The 24,108-nt window shown below is 46.6% G+C and overlaps 1 protein-coding gene across 5 annotated transcripts in view; it reads right to left on the bottom strand.

The window, feature by feature from the left end:
- PLEKHG5 (pleckstrin homology and RhoGEF domain containing G5) overlaps positions 1–24,108 on the bottom strand; it is a 691,870-nt gene that overhangs the window by 141,291 nt on the left and 526,471 nt on the right. For all 5 annotated transcript variants that reach the window (XM_063943408.1, XM_063943407.1, XM_063943410.1 and 2 more), the window contains 2 exons: positions 15,739–15,830; positions 8,948–9,084 (listed from right to left, as the gene is read on the bottom strand). In XM_063943408.1, coding sequence (XP_063799478.1) covers positions 8,948–9,084; positions 15,739–15,830 — 229 coding nt within the window. The remainder of the gene's footprint in view (positions 1–8,947; positions 9,085–15,738; positions 15,831–24,108) is intronic.

The raw sequence follows: 24,108 nt of genomic DNA, 5'->3' as shown, positions 1-24,108 counted from the left end.
AAAAATGACAGTTAGGAGCTGACTGGCTGGTGCGTTATCATCTTCCACTTTATCACTTCACCGAGCTTAATAAATCTGCCCCATAAAGACCAGAGTTAATGCCAAGAGAAAGTGAAAACCTGCAACTTTGCCGAGCAGTCTTTAGGTGAGTTACAGATCATTACCTTGCAGAGGCTGGGCGCCCTCCCTACGCCCTGGGAGCTCTGGCAGACTAGCTGCGTTCTGTGGCTGGAATAGACTACAATGCAGCCACATCCTGTCAGCCTTTCCTGAAGGTGCATCCTTCTCTCGGGTTTTCCCTCGAGTATTATTTTGACAAAATCTTAACAAATCGCTTAACTCAGTGAAACATTCCTTTCCGATAATTCACTTGGAAGATGATGAACTGAAAGCAAAATAACCTGAGGGAGTTGGTGTAACACACAAAGACTTGTACACTGTACAGTCTGCAAGGTGAGCCGTAAGGTGAGTGTGGAAATCATTACGAGAAGTGGGGAAATATAGCTTCTCCAGGGAGCACCTAAAGTTTAAATATCCTCTGGCATGAAAGGTGATGAGTTCTGTGTAAATATAATAAGCAACTGTGCAAACAGTGATTCAAGGAGTCCTAGCCAACAATACTGTAACATTACTGCAAACGTACTTATTTCTATGTGTTATGTCTGGGTGCAACACAGTACCAGGGGATAGATAGGCTTACGTCACAACATCTGCTATCATCATAGATAATATTGTATCATCATTATAGGAACTTTGCATATGTGATGTCACCATCCTTGGAGGAGATATATCAAACCGAAAGAGTGTAGACGTTATAAAATAATAGGCAGATAATGTTTGGTTGCCATGGGCAACTTCTCCACTCCTTAGAAGGTCTGATACATTTCCACCCATGTTTCTATCTCACATGAATCTTTGGGATAAACACAAGATCACTGATCATTGCCCATTTCCTCACCCTTCAGTGGATATGTGACTGACTTACGCCCACCTTTGCATCACCTGTACTTGCATACACTCGGCTCGGGTCCAAGCACAGTGCGAAAAGAAACAAGATACACCCACAAAACCGACCTTTGTTCACATTAACTGTGCGTCCCGCATTCTCTTGCTCCTCTGATACACAAATTAGCTTCCACTATTTTACTGGGGATAATACGGTTATTGGGGAAAGGGGATTAAAAGTAGTGTGTAGAAGAAATTGATATAAAACCATTTCGGTGCTGGTCCTTGGACAGAGTGACTCTAGGCATGTGACTATGGGGTCTATGCACTAAGCCTTGGACAGGTATAAAGTGGAGAGAGATAAAGTACCAACCAATCAGCTCCTAACTGTCAATTTTCAAATGCAGCCTGTAACATGGCAGTTAGGAGTCCAGGGTACTCTATCTCTGTCCACTTTATTTCTCTCCGAGGTTTAGTACATAGACCCCCTATGTTGCCTATAACAAAACAATCTGCCGTGATCTGGTCATGAAGGTAATGAAGGGGTTAGATGCTGGAAAGATTTCCATGTTGGATAACCTAGGCATGAGCTGGATGCAGAGGAAGATTAGGACCCCCATGGGGTGCCAGGCAAGATACTAGATTGGTCTCCCCTCCATTTATCAGAAAATAGCACACATAAAAAAGGAGATTTATGGTAAGAACTTACCCTTGTTAAATCTCTTTCTGCGAAGGTACACTGGATTCCACAGGGAATAACATCGGGGTGTAGAGTAGGATCTTGATCCGAGGCACCAACAGACTAAAAGCTTTGACTGTTCCCAAGATGCTCAGCACCGCCTCCTCTATAAACCCGCCTCCGTGCACAGGAGGTCAGTTTTGTTAACCAGTCCAATGCAGTAGCAGGTAAAAGTGACGACAATAGTTAGTAGCCACAGACACCACATTCTCACAACAGGAGAAGGTATCAGCGGCTAATGCCATACCAACCAAAAGAAGCTAAGTGCGTCAGGGTGGGCGCCCTGTGGAATTCAGTGTAACTCGCAGAAAGAGATTTAACAAGGGTAAGTTCTTACCATAAATCTCCTTTTCTGCAGCAGGGTACACTGGTATTCCACAGGGAATAACATCAGGGATGTCCTAAAGCAGTTCCTTATAGGAGGGGACGCACTGTAGCGGGCACAAGAACGCGGCGTCCAAAGGAAGCATCCTGGGAGGCGGAAGTATCGAAGGCATAGAACCTTATGAACGTGTTCACTAAGGACCACATAGCCGCCTTGCACAGTTGTTCAAGGGTCGCACCACGGCGGGCCACCCAAGAAGGTCCAACAGACCGAGTAGAATGGGCTTTGATGGTAGCAGGAGCTGGAAGACCAGCCTGTACATAAGCATGTACAATCACCATTCTAATCCATCTGGCCAAGGTCTGCTTGTTAGCAGGCCAGACACGTTTGTGAAAACCAAACAGTACAAAGAGAGAATCAGACTTCCTAACGGAGGCTGTCCTCATCACATAGATATGGAGAGCACGTACCACATCCAAAGACCGCTCTTTGGAGGATAAATCCGGAGAGACAAAGGCCGGAACCACAATCTCTTGGTTAAGGTGGAAAGAAGACACCACCTTAGGTAGATAACCAGGGCGCGTTCGAAGAACCGCCTGGTCACGGTGAACAATCAGATAGGGGAACCTACAAGAGAAGGCACCCAAATCTGATACCCGTCTAGCAGAGGCAATAGCCAGAAGAAATAAGACCTTGAGGGAAAGCCACTTAAGGTCCGCAGATTCAAGAGGTTCAAACGGAGACTCTTGCAAAGCCTCCAGAACCACGGACAAATCCCAAGGAGCTACAGGTGGGACATAGGGAGGTTGAATCAGTAAAACACCCTGAGTGACTGTATGAACATCAGGCAGAGTCGCAATTTTCCTCTGAAACCATACCGACAAGGCAGAAATATGAACCTTGTGGGAGGCCAGCCGAAGGCCCAAGTCCAGGTCCTGTTGTAGGAAGGCCAAAAGTTTGGCCGTAATAAACTTGTAAAAGTCATAATTGTTAGATGCGCACCAAGCAAAGTTAGCATTCCAGACCCCATGGTAAATCCGAGCTGAAGCCGGCTTACGGGCCTTCAACATAGTGTGAATGACTGCCTAAGAAAATCCTTTGGCCCTCAGTACGTCACGCCGTCAAAGCCAGTCGGGCCAAATCCTGGTAACCAAAGGGGCCCTGAACGAGGAGGTCTGGGCGTTGAGGAAGTAGAAGAGGACGCTCTATCGAGAGACCCTGTATGTATGAGAACCATTGCTGTATGGGCCACGCTGGAGCGATCAGAAGTAGGATTCCTCCTTCTTGCTTGAAATTCCTAATACCCTGGGTAGAAGTGACACCGGAGGGAACACGTACGGCAGCCGAAAGTTCCATGAAATTGCCAGTGCATCCACGAACGCTGCTTGCCCTTGCTCTAAAGACCGGAACCTTGTGATTGTGTCGAGACGCCATCAGGTCCACATCTGGTAGGCCCCACTTGTCCACTAGGAGTTGAAAGACTTCTGGATGAAGGCTCCACTCTCCGGCGTGTATGTCCTGACAACTGAGGAAGTCCGCTTCCCAGTTGAGGACCCCCGGAATGAACACTGCCGATATGGCTGGCAGATGGCGTGCCGCCCATTGAAGAATCTTTGACACTTCCATCATTGCCATGCGGCTTCGAGTGTCACCTTGATGATTTATGTACGCCACCGTGGTGGCGTTGTCTGACTGTACTTGAACAGGCCTGTTCAGTACCAGATGCTGGGCCAGTTTCAGAGCATTGAACATTGCCCGCAATTCCAGAATGTTTATCGTGAAGAGAGACTCCTCCCTGGGTCACCGACCCTGAACAGAGTGTTGCTCCAACACCTCGCCCCAACCCCTCAGACTGGCATCTGTCATCAGAAGGACCCAGTTGGAGATCCAGAAGGGACGACCCCTGCTCAATTGTTGGTCCTGCAGCCACCAGGTCAGTGACAGACGGACCTCCGGAGACAAGGAGATAATTTGAGACCTGATCCTGTGAGGCAGGCCATCCCACTTGGCAAGAATCAGTTTCTGCAGAGGGCGGGAATGAAATTGAGCATACTCCACCATATCGAAAGCCAACACCATGAGGCCTAGTACTTGCATCACAGAGTGTATCGACACACGTGGATGAGAGAGGAAGCAACGTATCTTGTCCTGAAGCTTCAGGACTTTCTCCTGTGACAAAAACAACCTCTGGTCATGTGTGTCCAACAACGCTCCCAGATGCACCATGCTCTGAGCAGGGACCAGGGATGATTTCTTCCAGTTGATGAGCCACCTGTGGGCTTGCAGAAACTGTACCGTCAGATCCAAATGACGGAGGAGAACTTCTGGGGAATTGGCCAGGATCAGCAGGTCGTCCAGATACGGCAGAATCCTGATGCCCCGACGGTGGAATAGAGACGCCATAACTGCCATGACCTTGGTGAAAATTTGCGGAGCCGTGGTCAGACCAAACGGTAAGGCCCGGAATTGGTAATGGAGATTGCCAATAGCAAAACAACAGGTATTGGTGATGTGACATGGCAATAGGGATATGCAGATTAGAATGTAAGCTCTCACGAGCAGGGCCCTCTTCCCTCATGTGCTTACCCTTTTCTTACTTTAATAATCTTCAACTGCACCAAATCCAGCAGTCTTCTGCCACCTGATACTTATTCCAGTGTCATCTGCTGATGTAGCTATGTTTATTTACCCTGTACTTGTCCTATATTGTCGTCAACTGTAAGTTGCTGTTTTCTTGTTTGATTATTTGTTTATGTACTCTGTAATTGGGCGCTGCGGAACCCTTGTGGCGCCATATAAATAAAGGATAATAATAAATAAAAGATAAGCAGCCTGTATATCCAGGGATACCATATAGTCCCCTGGTTCCAAAGCCAGGACAATAGAGCGAAGGGTCTTCATACGAAACTTGGAGACCCTCACAAACTTGTTCAAAGATTTGAGGTTGAGAATGGGCCGGGAGGAACCATTTAGTTTGGGGACTAGGAACAGCGTTGAATAGTACCCCTTGCCCTTCTGAGCCAGAGGCACTGGCACTACCACTCCGGTGTCCAGGAGAGATTATACCACTAAACGGAGAGTTGCTGCCTTCACCTGATCCGGAGGGATGTCCGTCAGGCAACAGCGAGGAGGGGAACGTGTCTTGAAGGATATAGCGTATCCGTGAGTGACGACTTCCCGTACCCAAGCGTCTGAAGTGGACTTCAACCATACCTGGGTGAACTGTAGAAGTCGGCCTCCCACCCTGGGATCCCCCAGGGGGTGGCCCACCCCGTCATGCCGCAGGCTTGTCAGATTTGGAAGCCGGCTGACGGGCAGCCCAGGCACGTTTAGGCTTGGGCTTGGTGGTTTTGGAAGTGCGATACTGTTTCGGGAACGCCTGACCCTTTGCTTTACCCGAAGGGCAAAAGGAACGAAAGGAAGTACTCTTAGCCTTCGGGGCCGAAGGAGTAGTACTAGGTAGACATGCAGTCTTAGCAAACGCCAAGTCAGCAACAATCTTGTTGAGATCCTCACCAAAGAGGATGTTTCCTTTAAACAGGAGCACCTCCAGGGTTTTCTTAGAGTCCAAGTCCACCGATCAGGACCGCAACCAGAGAATACGGCGAGCCAAAATGGATGTCGTAGCATCCTTGGCCGCCAGAACACCTGCATCTGAAGCTGCTTCTTTAATGTAATGAGATGCCGTGACAATATAAGAGAGACATTGTCTGGCATGTTCAGAAAAATTGGACGGAAATTAAGCCTCTATTTCCTGAGCCCACGCCTCAATAGCTTCTGCGGCCCAAGTAGCCGCAATGGTGGGCCTATGCGCAGTCCCTGCAAAGGTATAGATAGCTTTTAAGCAGCCCTCCACACGCTTATCCGTCGGCTCCTTGAGAGAAGTGACAGTAGTGACAGGCAGAGCAGGTGACACCACCAGCCGAGCGATTTGCGAATCCACCAGCAGTGGCGTTTCCCAATTTTTACTCAATTCTGCCGCAAGGGGATAGCAGGCTAGCATCTTCTTGTGCGGTGTGAATTTCTTTCCTGGGTTCTCCCAGGATTCCTGACGTATGTCAACCAAGTGGTCAGAATGAGGTAAAACCAATTTAGTAACCTTCTGATGTTTGAACCTGTCTGGTTTCTTAGATGTAGTAGCAGGCTCAGGATCATCATCAATATGAAGAATGAGCCTGATAGCCTCTAATAGATCAGGAACAGCCACCTGTGAAACAGATTCCCCATCAGAAACGTCATTATCAGAGTCTGTGGGGTCAGTATACACGCCATCTTCATCGGAAGAGGTATCCGTAACATGCGTAGATTGAGAGGAAGTAACAGCCCGCTTAGAGAACTTCTTAGGTTTAGTCTTAGGCAGGCGAGGGTCAGGAATACGTTTATCCAAAGAGTTATTCAAGTGCTGTAACTGAGTGGACAGAGCATCTGTCCATGGCGGATTAACCGCAGGGACGATATAAGGCTGATAAGGCACAGTAGGTCCCATAGAGGGCGCAAGTCTAGTTACCTGCAAAGTCAGTAAATTAGAAAAGCAGACCAGGGCGGGCCCTGATGTGCCCCTGTTGTTACCAACTGACTGGGGGGTACAGAACCCCCAGAACCTGAACCATCCGCAGACATGTTATCCCCAAATGCATCTGGGACATCATAACCGCGCACGGCAGAATCAGCCCCAGGCGCATCGCCCCCTGTAGCTGACATGATATGAAAGCGTAAACCACGGGCGACACAGTACAATATCAGCAGATATAATACCTAACACAAACCCCCTGTGCAGTGTGACAGCACAAACAGAGGATTTCTGAGGTAAAATGTGACTGAAAAACAGAGAAAAATACAAAATCCGTATATCCTGTGAAATACCTATATTATCTAATAACCCTGACGCACGGAGCCCCCTCAGGTTACAGAATATAGGGATAGCAGTAGGAGTGAGATACAAGGAGTAGATATTACCCAGCAGCTATATCCACACACAGTAGCGGATCTTGCTACGGGCACACAGGATTTTTGCTCGGGGTGCCGCCGCCATCCGGAGAACGCTGCCGCATGGCAAGATCCGCTACTGTTGGTCAGTGCCCCCCGGTGCTGTGAAGAAAACTAGACGCTACCCGTCTAGTTTCCCTTCGTGGAGAGGACGTTTGCTGTGCGGAGCGCGATGACGTCACATCATCGCGCACCGTACAGCATTGTGGGACTGGCACATAGACGCTAGGGGTCATAATTGACCTCTAGTGTCTATGCTGTGCTATGAGAGAGACGTCATGACGTCTCTCCCATAGATCCGAGGAGCGGTGCCGGCGGAGGTCAGCAGCGGTCGGGAATCAGGGGCGGGGATAGTAAGTATTAGTTTTTTTGTTTTGTTTTTGTAAGCGGTGCTACTCAAATGGGGGCACAACTCTACAGGGGGCACAAATGGGGGTACAACTCTACAGGGGGCATAACTGACCACGCCTCTGTATGAAGCCACGCCCCTATTTTCGCCCGGGGCGCCACAAGGGCTAGAACCGGCACTGTGCACACACACACAGTCACATGTACAATGTAGGAATTTTGACAAACAATAAAACTGCACTGGACTAGCAATACTATTACTGAGTAAAGCTATGTATATAAACAGATATATCAATGCACAGTAAAAACTGGATGAATATCACAGGGTACTTGTACTAAATATTCCTGTAGTAATGCACTTGTTCTTAACTAACACTGTCTAAACGACATGTAGAATACTTAAGTGTCCTGTAAATGCACAGCGCTGATGATGCAGGCGGCTTTACAGAGGAGGCATCACCCAGCAGTCCCAGAATCAGCGCAGCTGTGTGTAATGGCGCCCAAACGCTGACAGGGAGTGAGGGAGACAGAGAGATGCAGCTCCAGGGCGGGAACATTTACTCTAAATGGCGCCCAGGGGCTGGGGGAGGGGCTACAGGCCAGAGCCTTATCCCCTTGCTGGACTTCACCACCGGGTGCTGCGGCCCTTAATAAAGTGGATTATAGCCTAATCCGACCTGTGCCCTTGCCCTGGTGGTCTACTGGAGTCCCTGTACTGCTACAGTGTCCATGTCAGCGCGCGCGGCCCACCTCCTAATGGCCGCGGCGGATCGCGATTTCCAGTGGGTTCCGCCTGGGGGATCCTCTAACCTCCTCCCTGAGTGCGGCCACGCGATCCCGGAGAACTTCGGTTAGTGTGTGTGCCCTGGGTGAAGAACCGGAGCCTCCGCTGTAAGTACCCGGCAACCAGGGACGTGGGAGTATACAGCGCTGCTGGGGGAGGTGATGGAGCTGCAGCAGGAGATATCAGAATGATATCTAGCACTAGAGTGTCTCTGCTGCAGCTCTTGACGTCTTCTATCTTCTTTAAAATAGTTCTTCTTAGGGCTGCTGGAGCAGTACTGCCTGTTAGCTGCCTGCACTGCAGGCACCAACTGACAAACTGAGCTCCTGTGCACGGAGGCGGGGTTATAGAGGAGGCGGCGCTGAGCATCTTGGGAACAGTCAAAGCTTTTAGCCTGTTGGTGCCTCGGCTCAAGATCCTACTCTACACCCTGATGTTATTCCCTGTGGAATACCAGTGTACCCCGCTGCAGAAATATTAGCGTAATCCAGGTGCCTGGTCCTTAAGCAACTATTGGTAGTTCTAGGTCTGACTGAATGTACTGATCACTAAATAGTTCTCTGGATATTTCTGTAATGTGTCGACAACAGAATCCAGATCCACTTAGGTTGCCCCCAAATAAATAAGCCTCACCCCCTTTTTGACACACACAAATCGAGACGGTTTTAGGTCTTGTAGTCAATTAGTGAAAATGCTCTGCTGATAACATATTAAGAATCACACAAAACGCATCATACTGTACAGCACAAATATTGCTCTCTTAGTGGTTCAGTCATATGTACAAAATTTACAACTTTATATACTGGCCAACAACACTTACCTTTAACTTTCAGATAGTGGCCGCCAAATCTATATGCCTCAAAGTTGAGAGACAGAGGTGTGTTTGACTGGTCCAGAAATATGTCCACTTTATTCAGTTCTATTCCTTTTCTCTCAAAAGCTGGTATCAAAACCTCACTGAAATACAGATGGTTACCCTCTTAGTATACACTCAATCAGCTGTTTCATCACCTCAAAGTGTGTTGGTAAAGAACAAGTAACAGCAATTATAAAGGAACAATAAGAGCAATGGGGGTAATTCCAAGTTGATCGCAGCAGGAAATTTTTTAGCAGCTGGGAAAAACCATGTGCACTGCAGGGGAGGCAGATATAACGTGCAGAGAGAGATAGATTTGGGTGTGGAGAGTTCAATCTGCAATCTAAATTGCAGTGTAAAAATAAAGCAGCCAGTATTTAGCCTGCACAGAAACAAAATAACCCACCCAAATCTAACTCTCTCTGCAAATGTTATATCTGCCCCCCCCCCCCTGCAGTGCACATGGTTTTGCCCAACTGCTAAAAAATTTCCTGCTGCGATCAACTTGGAATTACCCCCAATATGCGTAAAACTGAGCCTAGGCATATTTACTTGTCACGGTTACTTTCAATCAAGGATATACAGTGCCTTGCTAAAGTATTCACCTCTCTTTGTATTTTTCATGTTTTGTTAACTCACAACCTGGAATTAAAATGGATTGTTTAAACTTTAAAGATTTGCATCATTTCAGTCACAGAACATGGCTACAACTTTGAAGTGGTTTTTTTATTGTGAAGCAAACAACAAATAGGACAAAATAACAGAAAACTTCAGCGTGCCTAACTATTCACCCCCATAAAGTCAGTATTTGTAGAGCCACCTTTCGCGGCAATTACAGCTGCAAGTCGCTTTGGATAAGTCTCTATGAGCTTGCCACTGGGATTTTTGCCCATTCCTCAAGGCAAAACTGCTCCAGCTCCTTCATGTTGGATGGTTTTTGCTTGTGAACAGCAATCTTCAAGTCTGACCACATATTCTGAATTGGATTAAGATCTGGGCTTTGACTAGGCCATTCCAACACATTTAAATGTTTCCCCTTAAACCACTCGCATGTTGCTTTAGCAGTATGCTTCGGGTCATTGTCCTGCTGGAAGGTGAACCTCCGTTCCACTCTCAAATCACAGGCAGACTGAAACAGGCTTTGCTCAAGAATATCCCTGTATTTAGCAGCATCCATCTTTCCCTCAACTCGAAACAGTTTCCCAGTCCCTGCTGCTGAAAAACATCCCCAAAGCATGATGCTGCCACCACCATGTTTCACTGTGGGGATGGTGTTCTTGGGGTGATGGGATGTGTTGGGTTTGCGCCAGACATAGCGTTCTCCATGGTGGCCGAAAAGTTCAATTTTAGTCTCATCTGATAGTGGTCCATTGAGGGTCCGCAAGCTTAAGTGTTTTGATCAAAATATGAGCCCCCATCCTTTTATTTGCAAGAACCTTTCCATTCTAAAACAACAATATGTACATAAGATATATATATGTATATATATATATATAGAGAGAGAGAGAGAGAGAGAGAGAGAGAGAGAGAGAGAGAGAGAGAGAAAAGATTTCCCCAGGGAGCTTATCGTCCTTTGATATGTACAAGTTTACTGATACAATCTTAAAATTTAAGTTTTATTGTTATTTAAAACATACAATTGGTAAAAGCTGTTTGACAATTTGCCCAAGTTGACAATAAAATGTATTTGTACAGACAATAGTTGTGTTGATATTAATAATGGATTAATATCAACACAACTATTGTCTGTACAAATACATTTTATTGTCAACTTGGGCAAATTGTCAAACAGCTTTTACCAATTGTATGTTTTAAATAACAATAAAACTTAAAATTTAAGATTGTATCAGTAAACTTGTACATATCAAAGGACGATAAGCTCCCTGGGGAAATCTTTTCTCTATTTCTTCCAATATCATAACCCATCTAACAGGGGGTATCTTTCCCTAAGGTGTAGCTCCCCATATCATATAGCGCGAGAAAGGTCTTATCCCTTTTTTTATATATATATATATATATATATATATATATATATATATATATATATATATATATACATATAGATAGATATACTAGCTGATGGTTTGCTGGGTAGAACATTTTACCCCTATTCCCCCCCCCGCCATAGGAGTCAAATTAGTAAAAATAACTGCTTAGTGGGTGGCTGCAAATAACTGTCACAGTTTCCAGACAAACCAGCAGGTCACATGTTCCAGGTCACCCAGCAGGTGCACAGGGAAAACGGCATCGAGAGTGTCACCATTCATCTCCGCGACCACGAACACTATGGGTTTTTACATGTCACCCCCTTCCCACCCATAGGGGTGCTAGGGGTGTCTTACCCCCACAGTATTTTTTTCCAGATTGTAGTTCCCTTGTTTTACTTAAGGAAACACTGAATCAAAGTGTTTTAAATTTAGCAAATATTTATCTAGCCGGGTGCCAAGGTCATTAATAAAACGGTGTTCACATGACAACAGCTTTGTGTTTTAGCTACTGGCAATGATAATTGCACATTAAGTCCTAAACTTACTGGGAAATCATGGTAAAATCTGAATTCACATAAAAATCAATATGATTCGAGAGAATCATACATTTGGGACATCTGGCCTTTTACTAAACAATAAAAGATAAAATCGGTCTCTTGATTTAATAATGGATACATTATCCAGGAAAATAAACTTTTTAAATGGATTCCATTAAAATTGCTGACCCTTACAGTAATACAAAGGATAGACCAATAATAGTTAGCAAAAAACAACCCATCTAGTTTTATAGCATAAACCACCTGAAATGTAACTATCTCTGTAACAGATTCACCTTTCCAAATCCTAATCCAAACTATCTCTTTGACCTTTCCCTTGCATTCCTGATTTAAAGGTCAGCTCTGTGGCTCAATAAAAAGCCATACTGTAAACTAGCCGTGTCCGTCGCTAATGAGCCAATCCCTATAATAATAAAAAGCAAACCAAGTGTGAGGAACTTTAATCTACAAAAAGACCTTTTTGTTCTCAGGGCTCTTTGAACGCGACACATCAAATTACAGGCAGGCGGCTGTCATTTCTCCTCCGCAGATCAAATAGGGGAGGAATTTGCTGGATGAATTGGAAGAAATAACTTAGATACTTATTTCAGGAAACCTCAATCTTGTTAGGGGCTGGCTCTTATAATGACAGAGGTCTCATAATAACATCAGAACAGCATTAAGCTAAATGTTCACAAGATAAAGTGACTGTGCAGAAATGATGCACAGAAGGTACAATTTTGAGTTTGCCTATCAGTTATCAAATTGGGTTCAGTATGTAAACCCGATGGACGGGTCAGAATACAGACAACGGCATCCCAGCCATGAAAATCCTGACAGCCCCGTAGTTAAGACACTAACCCTCCCCTGCCCCCTACCCTAACCCTCCCTTGTGGGTGCCTAACCATAACCATCCCCAGGGGTGCCTAACCCTCCCCGGGGATGCCTAACCATAACCCTCCCTTCCCCACTGCCTAACCATAACCCTCCCTGGGGCTGCCTAACCTTAACCCTTCCCAGGTGTGCCTAACCCTAACCCTTCCTTCCCCACTGCCTAAACCTAACCTTCCCCACTTGGTGCCTAACCCTAACCTCTCTTTCGAAGTGCCAAAACCTAATCCTCCCTTCACGGTACCTAAGCTTCATGTCCCTACACCCTAACCTCCCTTCTAGTGCCAAAACCTAACCGCCCCCCTTCCCGCGCAGTAGGACGCAAGCGCATCCCGCTGAGAGGACAATAGGGATTCCAGGCCTCAGTATTTTGACGCAGGGATTCCTCCCAACATCGTGCCCGCAAACCGGGATTTCAGCGTCGGTATTTTGACCGCCGTGCTCCTGTCCGGCGGTATTGTGACTGTTCCTCGTCAAATTAACTTCTCGGGTTCAATGTGAAAATTCCACCTTGCGACAAGCTAGGCTATTAGTTCACACACCTCCATGTCAACTTTTACTAAATACACTGTTTTTTCTTTCTGGTCCTTTTGTCGCTTTCAGTGTATTTCACCAAAATCTTTATATCATCTACGCAGAGTTCACACTGCTCGGTGTATTACCCTCTAAATGGAACTTTATCCAAATATCAATGTTGTGCGTCCTTGAAAAATGAAATAGATCTGCCTAGATTGGAGGTTCTCAAACTACACATGGCGCCACCTGAGTGTGTCACACGCAATTGCTAGGTGTGTCGCAAGAAATACTGGGTGCATGGCCAAGTAGCCCTCTCACCTGCTTGCAGCGCCAGCTCTGCCTGGCCCCAGGACCTCTATGGACTGCACTTTAGGGCTTGTGGTCAGTTTGGCATGTTCTTCACCTTAAAGGCCCATACACACGGTGAGATTCGGGCTATGCCCGATTCTCACTATGCCACAGGGGCAAGGTCGGCATCACAAGCATATAATGACTGTGCTTGCGATACTGACTATATGCGATTTTGGCTAAGTGTCAATTTTGACTATCTCTTCTATAGAGATAGTCAAAATGGACTTGCCTGCACAGTCTATCTAGGCTTGCGGGACCGCGCATCGGCAACAAATCGGGATTGCAAGGTGACTTTCACCTTGCGATCTGCACTAACCTTTTTTACGATTTTGACTATATAGTCAAAATCGTAAGAAAATATCTCACCATGTGTAAACACCATAAGGCCTACCCCACTGTAGCCATTATCCATCTCCTGAGGGCTCACAATGTAGGTTCCCGCTGACTTCTGTCAACCACAAGACACCCGCTACCAGCAGCTAAAGGCTCTGCATAATTAATGGACCTACCAAGCCTATCTTCAGCTGCCCACCATCTGAGTGCACCCAATGAACCGGATCTATAGCGCAAGAGAAAATCTTTTCCCAAGTACCACCTGCAATTAACTCCGCACAAACAACTGACTAGCCTACATCATTAAATGAAACTTCACACCTTATATTCAGCTGCAGCTGCATTCTAAGCTATTCTCTGCTGCCCTGCGGAATGGGTGTAGTATGGTATGCCGGCGGCCGGGCTCCCGGCGACCAGCATACCGGCGCCGGGAGCCCGACCGCCGGCATACCAACAGTGTGGCGAGCGCAAAGGAGCCACTTGCGGGCTCGCTGCTCTCGCCACGCTGCGGGCACGGTGGGGCTATTTTATTCACCCTCCAGGGGGGTCGTGGACCCCCACGAGGGAGAATAGCTGTCGGTATGCCGGGTGTCGGTATCCCGGCGCCGGTATACTGTGCGCCGGGATCCCGACATTCGGTATACTGAAGACCACCCCTGCGGAATGTATAGAACATTTTATTATTTATTATTTATTAACAGTTTCTTATATAGCGCAGCAAATTCCATTGCGCTTTATAATTTGAAATAACAATAACAAACTGGGTGATAACAGTCATAGAGGTAGGAAGGCCCTGCTCGCAAGCTTACAATCTACAAACACTATATGGCTCATTTACATTTTTTTTTACTTCTTTAAAAGTGTGCGTCATGTATCTGTGGACATCAGTCTCTTGTGTATCACAGCAGTAAAAAGGTTTTAGAATCTTGGGTCTTTATACTAGAAGGGTGACGAACACAGCGCAGAGAGAATATAGTTTTCTTTCTGACAATATTTACTCCCTCTGGAGCCTTCTGCATCCAGTCCTGCTCTTTCTATATAGAGCAGGACTGGTTTCAGAATAATTCATTTTCGGGATTCATGAGAAGCAGAAAACAGAGGAAGAAATCAGCAGGTGAGACAAAGAACGTTACTGCCTGGACCTGGCTGGCATACAGCCTTCCAATATGCAAGGATCATCATTAAAAACAAATACAAATTAATCTTCTATTGTGCTAATGAAACAAAGGAAACAAGAAAATGTGGGGTTTGATACCGCATCCCGATGCTTGCGGATCCCGACATGTGTCAGGTAAGTATGCTCACACTCCCCCCTTCCCTAACACTACCTTCCCGCAGCCTAACCCTAACCTTCCCCCACAGCCTAACCCTAACCCTCTCTTCTCCGCAGCCTAATACTAACCCCTCTCCCTGCGGCTTAAATCTAATAGACCCCGGCATACTTATGTTCAGGATGACGGTGTTCCGGCGCTGGGATTTTGGGCACCGGTGTTTCGAATGCTAGCATCCTGACCGCATCCCAAAATGTGTTAGGTCCTGAAGACCAACTATCATCAATATTTTATGTTTAATTGAATTTTGTGGAAAAAATATACACAATTGTATTTTTTTCATACAAAAATCATGTATTCTCTTGTGTTCATTGTTGCCTATGAAATGAACCAGTTGCCAGTGGTGACAGCCATACTGTGGGCTGAACCAATAAACATGAGGATCCAGCTTATCAATTTGGTACGAATCAGTGACATTTACAGAGGCACCTAATGCACCTCGTGCCTCAGTGATGTCACTGGATACTAGTGAACAGTGTCATAAAAATTTAAACATTTACATAGTGGGATATTAAGCAACTGTTTAATGTATGAGAAATAAAGAAAGAACAACATGAAAGATAGAAAAGGAACTCTAGGGGGAGATGTCTCAAACTTTCCAAAGAGTAGAGGAAAGGACAAATAGAGAATTCCCATACCAACCAATGAGCTTCTACCAATCATTTTATAGAATGTACTTTATAAATACTAGCTAGAAGCTGATTGATTGGTTGCTATGGGCAAATCCTCCACTCTTTGATACATGTCCCCCTGCATTCAGTGGTCTAAATTCAGACAGATCTAATTTGAGAGAAGTAAAAAGGTTTTACCCCAGAGATTTTTTCTTCATTGCTGGTACGATCTCAGTCTCTATATCGACATTCAAATCGAACTTTAGCGTGAAGCATTCCTTACTTGGATCCTGCGGAGACAGAATGTGGGAGCAATAAGCTGTCTGTATACAATGTGAGGATCCTACTGCTCAGTTTATGTTGTCATCAATATTCATAATACTGTATATGCTGAAAGACATTCTGTAAAGACAAACGGATTATTCAGTATGCTGTATTTAATAACGTGAGTAGGAGCTGTCAATCAGATCTCTCGGGGAAAGAGAACATTACATGCAGCCTTATGTTCCATCGGAACAGTGGCAACATTTTAGTTATACTGGCATCACACTTTCTTGGAATTACCAGTCAATCATGATGGGATTTATAGGAGGAAGACAGAGCATTTGCATAACGGAAAGCCTTTAATGACCTTGTAACTTATGCTATTTTCTTTGCCATCTGTCACAGAGCTGCAATGACACACAGGAGGAGAGTGATGAAACCTTATAAAGAGGACATGCGGAGGTGTTTCCCATGGTTACCAATCAGACTTTTATGTTATAGAATGTACTAGATAAATGATTGCAGGGTATTCCACTCGCTTTATCAAAAAAACAAATCTCCCCCACATACTCTAGTGTTGCATTACACCTGCAGAGGAAGATTACTCATTGAAATATCCATGCTCATTCAGTGTATGGAGCAGAGAGTGCATTATTCATTGTACTTCTACATGAGTATGTAATCTATCATGAAGAAATTAATACATCTCTGCAATAATTACCATTACCATAATTACCATGGTATTTAATCAGGGCCGGATTAAGGGCCACATGGGCCTGGAGCTGAAAATATTCAAGGGCCTACTACTGTGAGATGCGTAGGAGCTGTGATCAGTGTGGATGTGGGCCGAGCCAGAGCCATGTGGGTACACACTGTGTACACCTCCTACACTATAAACTCCACTGTTTCCATAAGTACATAAAAATACAAAGATTGATAGAAAAACAATTGTAATACTTCAGAGTTATGGCTGACTCTGTGGGTGGCTGGTCATCATCATTCTGCCATTATAATGGGCCTATTTTTATGTGGAGGCCTGGAGCTGTAGCTCCACCCACCCCATTGTTAATCTGGCTCTGTATTTAATTATATTTTAATAAACATATCATGCTAGTATTTTGGAGATGTCTTTCGCCGGGTTGCCAGTTACTGTAACCAGCATTGCAGGTTACTTTTTCCCAACTCTTATCTCTGTTTACCTCATCACCCGTCTCCCTATCTGTCATCTCCATCCTCCTCACCTCTTCCCTGTCCCTCATCAGCATTCCCTACCTCTCCTTCTCCTCATCTCTGACCCACGCTCCACGTTCTTTTGTATCTCATCTCTGTCCACCTGTGTCCTCGTCTCACATCTCTGCACCCCATCTCCCTGTATATCATTTGTGTCCCCATTAATCCCATCTTCCTGTATCTCATCTTTCCCCCCCAAATCCTCTGTCTCTTATGTCTATCCCCCTTGCTCCCCCTTGCTTCCTTCTCATCTGTCTCCCTCACTCCCTCCATCTTTTTCCCTAATGTCAGTCTCATCTCTTGCCCTATCCACCTTCTTAGTCTTTCTCATCTCTTTCCCCAATCCCTACTTTCAACTTGTCCATTTCTTTAAAACTCTGTCCCTAATAACCACTTTCACCCTGTTAGTCTCTCTCATTTTTGTCCCCAATCCCTACTTTCACCTTGTCAATTTCTCTCATCTTTATTCCCATTCCCACTTCCCCCTGTCAGTCTCTCTCACCTCTGTCCCCAATCCCCACTGTCAACCTGTCAGTCTTTCTCATATCTGGCCCCAATCCCCACTTCACCCTGTCAGTCTCTCTCATCTCTGTCTCCAATACCTCCCTGGGCAGGAGGGCAGGACACACAGACCAACCCCAGCCTACGGGTTAATAAATCATTAATCTTTAACCATTAATCAGGGGTGGTGGTTCTGGCTCAGGTATTGACAGGAGGGTACAGTCCTGTCCTAACAGCTCTGGGGGCTTGGGGGAAGGGGGGGGGGGGGGGGGGGGGGAGAGACAGAAATTAATCCGTATGTAGAAGCCTGCCAGGCAGTAAGAGCTGTCAGGAGAGTGAGGGGGGGAGGGGCCTCCCTGCACCTAGACACACAGCTACGGATTTTGTTAATAAGAGAGATTAAAGTGATTAGTCTGTCAGTACTCTAAGGTAATTCTATATGTGACAGAATGACACATAAAAAAAGAACCCATGACAGTATTTTGAAATGTCGGCATTTCAAATGTTGATATTCTGACTATGTCGGCATTTTGAACATGTCGGCATAATGAATGTCGGTACTTTGACTGTCGGTCAAAGGCTGTCGGGATTATGACCATCAGTATTGTGTCCGTCGGTAAATCATACTGCCTTCAGTTGTCTATAAATAAGAGGCTGCTTCTTAAAAGTACAGATTCTGTATGGCTGAAAAGTCAATAGGTTCAGCCTGGTTTTGAGTGCAGATAAATAAATGTGCAGACCTGTGTATGAGTCCGCATAATGCTGTACGGTGGAGGGGCAGCGGATGTACAGAGTCCGTACTGAGCAGTTTAGCGACTAAGGATGTATCACGTTCCGAAATTGTTTGGGGTCATATTAAGATAGTTGAATAAAGATTGAGTTTTACTACATATATTTACAAAACTATTTCTGCACCTTCGCCGGTTGCTCTTAATTTAAAAAATGTTTAAGGTCCAACTCATCTTCGTCTCTGTGCAGAAAACAAACCCTGCGGAATTTAGCATCAGATGTAAGTTAATGTAAGGGCAACAAGTGACTAGCAGGTCTCTGAGAGAACTGGCTTTCATTTGACCCTTATCAAAGTTATAGAAAATCTTCTATTGCTGAAATTTCACAGCCATGTTTTTCATGTGAAAAATATAGACAATGGCGACCTGCGAAGTCTCTGGCAGAAGATAACCAGCGTTTACTTTAGCTGGCTGCAGGCTTGTTAAATAGGGAGAAACCCTATCTACAGCCTAAACACTCTATCTCCTGGCCTAAATGATGGTAATGAGATGAATAGCAAGAGACAAGGATAGTCACGTCTTCCCTATAATGACGTATTGACAATTGATCAGAAAGCCTAAAGCACACTGAAAGAGCAGGTAAAACCAATACTGGGTGCTACTGTATATGAATGTATGTAGATTGCTGAACTACTCTAAATACAGGAAATATCTTAAAATTCTGTAAGTGAAGCGCAAGAAAATCAGTCGGTGCAATATCTGCAGGTCTGGTTGCCAGGGGGACAACTAGGGTTGCCACCTCAAGCATCATCGATTCCTGGAGATCCCCCCCCCCCCCCCCCCCCCTCCAATCCCAACCCTCCCCGCGGCACCAAGCAATGTTCATGCAAATAAAATGACGTAGCATATTTAGAAAATATTTTACGTACAATTTAAATGAAACAGTGTATCCAGGGGCGTCTTAAGAGAGGAGGGGACACGTGTGCACACTCCGGGTGGGCCCCCAACTCTCCACGGCGCCGTAGGCTCCGGCAATATGCAGGTCTCCCGAAACATGGTGCCCGCCATGTTTTGGAGACAAAAATTGAACTGCGCATGCGTGGCGGACATTTTTGATGTGTTTTTTGGCTGCGATGGACTTCGGGCAGGTGAGTATGAAAATATGGCTGCAATGTGTGCGGTGTGGGCCCCCCTGGACCCAGGAGCCCATGTGCACTGCACACATTGCACCAGAAACGCCAGTGAGTATATCTATATAAATAGGAATATAATAGTCGCCACTTTGATAAATTACAGGCATTTGGTGACTTAAAACTAGATTGTGTGAAAGAGGGAAGAACCATGGAAGTGTAAGTGTTGCACACAACCTAATCAATATCAAGCTTCAACAGGATAAACAAACTAAAAGGTGTCTATTAGTGATTAAAAAAAGGAGATTTATGGTAGACTTACCATTGTTAAATCTTTCTGCGAGGTACACTGGAGTCCACAGGGAAAAACATTGGGGTGTAGAGTTGGATCTTGATCTGAGGCACCAACAGGCTAAAGCTTTGACTGTTCCCAGTATGCACTGCACCGCCTCCTCTATAGCCCCACCTCCAGGCACTGGAGCTCAGTTTTGTTAACCAGTCCAATGCAGTAGCAGGTAAAAGAGACGGTAGATGCCATATAAACCAAAGAAGCTAAGTGCGTCAGGGTGGGCGCCCTGTGGAAACCAGTGTACCTCGCAGAAAGAGATTTAACAATGGTAAGTCTTACCATAAATCTCCTTTTCTGCAGCGGGGTACACTGGTATTGCAAAAGGAATAACATCGGGAATGTCCTAAAGCAGTTCCTCATGGGAGGGGATGCATTGTAGCGGGCACAAGAACCTGGCGTCCAAAGGAAGCATCCTGGGAGGCGGAAGTATCAAAGGCATAGAACCTGATGAACGTGTTCACTGAGGACCACGTAGCCGCCTTGCACAATTGTTCTGCGGATGCGTCACGGCAGGCCGCCCAAGAAGGTACAACAGTCCGAGTAGAAGGGGCTTTTATAGCAGCAGGAGCTGCGAGTCCAGCCTGCGCACAGGCTTGTGCGATCACCATTCTAATCCATCTGGCCAAGATTTGCTTATTCGCAGGCCAGCCACGTTTGTGAAAACCAAAAAGGACAGAAAAGGAATTTGACCTCCTGATAGAGGAAGTCCTTTTCACATAAATACGGAGAGCTCATACCACATCCAAAGATCACTCTTTGGAGGACAAACCAGAAGAGATGAAGGCCGGAACCACAATCTCCTGGTTAAGGTGAAAAGATGATACCACCTTAGGCAAATAACCTGGGCGAGTTTGAAGAACTGCCGATCATGGTGAATAATCAGAAAGGGTGGAAGACAGGACTAAGCGCCTAAGTCCGACACCCTCCTAGCAGAGGAAAAAGCCAACAGAAACACGACCTTAAGTATAAGGTATTTAAGGTCCACAGACTCAAGGGGTTCAAATGGAGACTCTTGTAGGGCATTCAGAACAACAGACAGATCCCACGAAGCCACAAGAGGGATGTAGGGAGGCTGAATCCGTAGAACACCCTGAGTGAAAGTGTGAACGTCAGGAAGAGATGCAATTTTTGTCTGATACCACACCGACAAGGCAGATACATGGACCTTGAGGGAGGCTAGACGCAGGCCCAAGTCTAGGCCTTGTTGTAGAAAAGCCAAAAGCCGGGAAGTTTTTAAAGCATATGCATGATAATTCTTAGTAGCACACCAAGTGAAGTAAGAATTCCAGACCCTGTAATAAATCCGAGCTGAAGCAGGTTTACGAGCTTTCAACAAAGTTTGAATGACCGCCTCAGAGAATCCTTTTGCTCTCAGGAGTGATGCTTCAAGAGCCACGCCGTCAAGCCAGTCTGGCCAGGTCTGGGTAGACACAAGGGCCCTGAACGAGGAGGTTTGGGAGTTGAGGAAGTAGAAGAGGACGCTCCATAGAGAGACCCTGCAGGTCTGAGAACCAATGCCGCCTGGGCCACGCTGGAGTGACTAGAAGTAGTATTCCTCCTTCTTGCTTGAACTTCCGTATTACCCTGGGCAGGAGTGACACTGGAGGGAACACGTATAGCAGCCGAAAGTTCCATGGAATTGCCAGTGCATCCACGAACGCTGATTGAGGATCCCTTCTCCTTGCTCCGAAGACCGGAACCTTGTGATTGTGTCGAGACGCCATCAGGTCTACATCTGGTAGGCATCACATGTCCACTAGGAGTTGAAAGACTTCTGGATGAAGACTCCACTCTCCGGCGTGCACGTCCTGACGACTGAGGAAGTCCGCTTCCCAGTTGAGGACTCCCAGAATGAACACTGCCGATATGGCTGGCAGATGGCGTTCAGCCCATTGGAGGATTTTTGACACTTCCATCATTGCCATGCGGCTTCGAGTGCCGCCCTGATGATTTATGTATGCCACCGTGGTGGCGTTGTCTCATTGTACTTGAACAGGCCTGTTCTGTAACAGAGGCAAGGCCAGTGTCAACGCATTGAACACTGCCCGTAATTCCAGAATGTTTATCGGGAGGGGAGATCCCTCCCTGGTCCACCGACCCTGGAGAGAGTGTTGCTCCAACACCATGCCCCAACCTCACAGACTGGCATCCATTGACAGAAGGATCCAGTTGGAGATCCAGAAGGGACGGCCTCTGCTCAATTGTTGGTCCTGTAGCCACCAGCTCAGTGAGAGACGGACCTCCGGAGTCAAGGAGATCATTTGAGACCTGATCCAATGAGGCAGGCCGTCCCACTTGGAAAGGATTAACCTCAGTAGAAGGCGGGAATGAAATTGAGCGTACTCTACCATGTCGAAAGCCGACACCATGAGGCCTAGTACTTGCATCGCCGAGTGTACTGACACTCTTGGGCTAGAGAGGAAGTATCTGATCTTGTCCTGAAGTTCCAGGACCTTCTCTGAAAACAGAAACAGTCTTTGACTGTGTGTGTCCAGCTGCACCCCCAGGTGCACCGTGCTCCGAGCAGGGACCAGCGAGGACTTCTTCCAATTGATGAGCCACCCGTGGGCTTGTAGGAATTGGGCCGACATCTCCAGTTGACTGAGGAGGACCTCTTGGGAGTTCGCCAGAATCAGCAAGTCGATACAGCAGGATCCTGATTCCCTGACGATGGAGGAAAGACGTCATCACGGCCATGACCTTGGTGAAAATCCGAGGTGCCGTGGTCAGTCCAAACGGTAGAGTTTGGAATTGAAAATGAAGGTTTCCAATAGCAAACCGCAGACATTGCTGATGTGAAATGGCAATAGGTATGTGCAGGTAAGCATCCTGTATGTCCAAGGATACCATATAGTCCTTGGGTTCCATGGCCAGCACAATAGAGCACAGGGTTTCCATATGGAATTTGGACACTCCCACAAACTTGTTCAATGATTTGAGGTTGAGGAAAGACCCATTTGGTTTCGGAACAAGAAACAGGGTCGAATAGTAACCCCTGCCTCCCTGGGACAGAGGTACCGGCACCACCACTCCTGTGTCCAGGAGGGATTGTAGAACCAGGTGTAGAGCTTGCGCTTTCAACGGATCCGAGGGGATAATCGTTGAACAGAACTGACGAGGGGGACGTCTCTTGAAAGAGATTGTGTACCCGTGAGCAGAGGCGGCGCTACCATTAGGCAGCTTTAGGTAGCTGCCTATGGGCGCCGGCACCTGAGGGGGCGGCTGTGAGGCTGATGGCATCATAAGAGTGTCTCTCAAAAGAGACATCCTTATTTTACTTATCGCTGGTGGCGGCAGTGGTTTGCATAACCAGCGTCCGCCACTCCCGCACCTCACAGGTGCTGTCTGGCTGAGTCTGCAGACATGTCATAGTCTGGAGCAGCGCAGCCAGCAGCAGCAGTGTTCTGCGTCCGCCCCCCTTTCCTTCATTGAACAGTGAGTGGCTGCTCCCTCCCCCGAGACAAGCCACCAATGTTCTCCTTCCCGTCCCGAGGCTCCGTCTCCTCGTCTGAGGCTCCGCCCCTTTTTGCTCATTCGGTCCTTTCTTGAGCTAAGCTTGCCCTGCTTTTAGTCCTCTGCAGTTCTATGGGGGGACCATGATGACTGACAGGAGACTACAGGACATCCTTCAAGCAGAGGTACAGTAAGTATCTTATGGTGATTTTTACTGTTATCTGGAGTTTATTAATATAATCTGGGGAGGTGGGTATTGCAGTAATATTATGTGGGGTGGGGTGGAGTGTAGTACTGTTATGGCGTTGTGAATTAATGTTTTATTTTGGTATATTGTAGTTATTTGTGGGTGACTTAAAGTTATGTGTGTGTGGGGGGGGGGGGGGGGGAGGCTGTGCTAATATTTTGTGGGAATTCTTTAAGGGGATGTATTGATGTTTAATATGTAGATAGTGCTGTAAAGGGTCTATTCATGTAGCAGAAAAAAGCCCTGCTTTTCTCTGCCTAGTGTAATTCACAGAGCGGGTTACTGTGGAGAAGTCCCTGACTTCTCCAGCTACACCCCCGCTCTGTGCCTGAATCACCTCACCATACTTTTGTATGGTGAGTGCGATTTATGAAGGAGCTGAAAGCTCTGCTTTACGCTTCTCGATGGGGTTCAGGTTCTCCATCTCAGGATGGCGTAACCTGAACTGCGGTGCCGAGACGGCAAGGAAGCTCAATGCTTTCATGCTCTCTGTCCACACCCGGCACTGGCTCCACCCCCGACCTCCCAGCAGCCACTGCGGCCTGCCAGGAGGTCAACAGGCGGCGCATGCGCAGAGGGACCCGCTGGCTGACTCTGCACATCGGAGAGGGAACTGCCTAGAGATGACGTCAACGCTGGACCCCTGGATTCCGCAGCGCTTCATCG

The sequence above is a fragment of the Pseudophryne corroboree genome, chromosome 10 (assembly GCF_028390025.1).
Source record: "Pseudophryne corroboree isolate aPseCor3 chromosome 10, aPseCor3.hap2, whole genome shotgun sequence".
NCBI classification, from domain to species: Eukaryota; Metazoa; Chordata; class Amphibia; order Anura; family Myobatrachidae; genus Pseudophryne; species Pseudophryne corroboree.
This window is presented reverse-complemented; position numbering and strand designations above follow the sequence as displayed.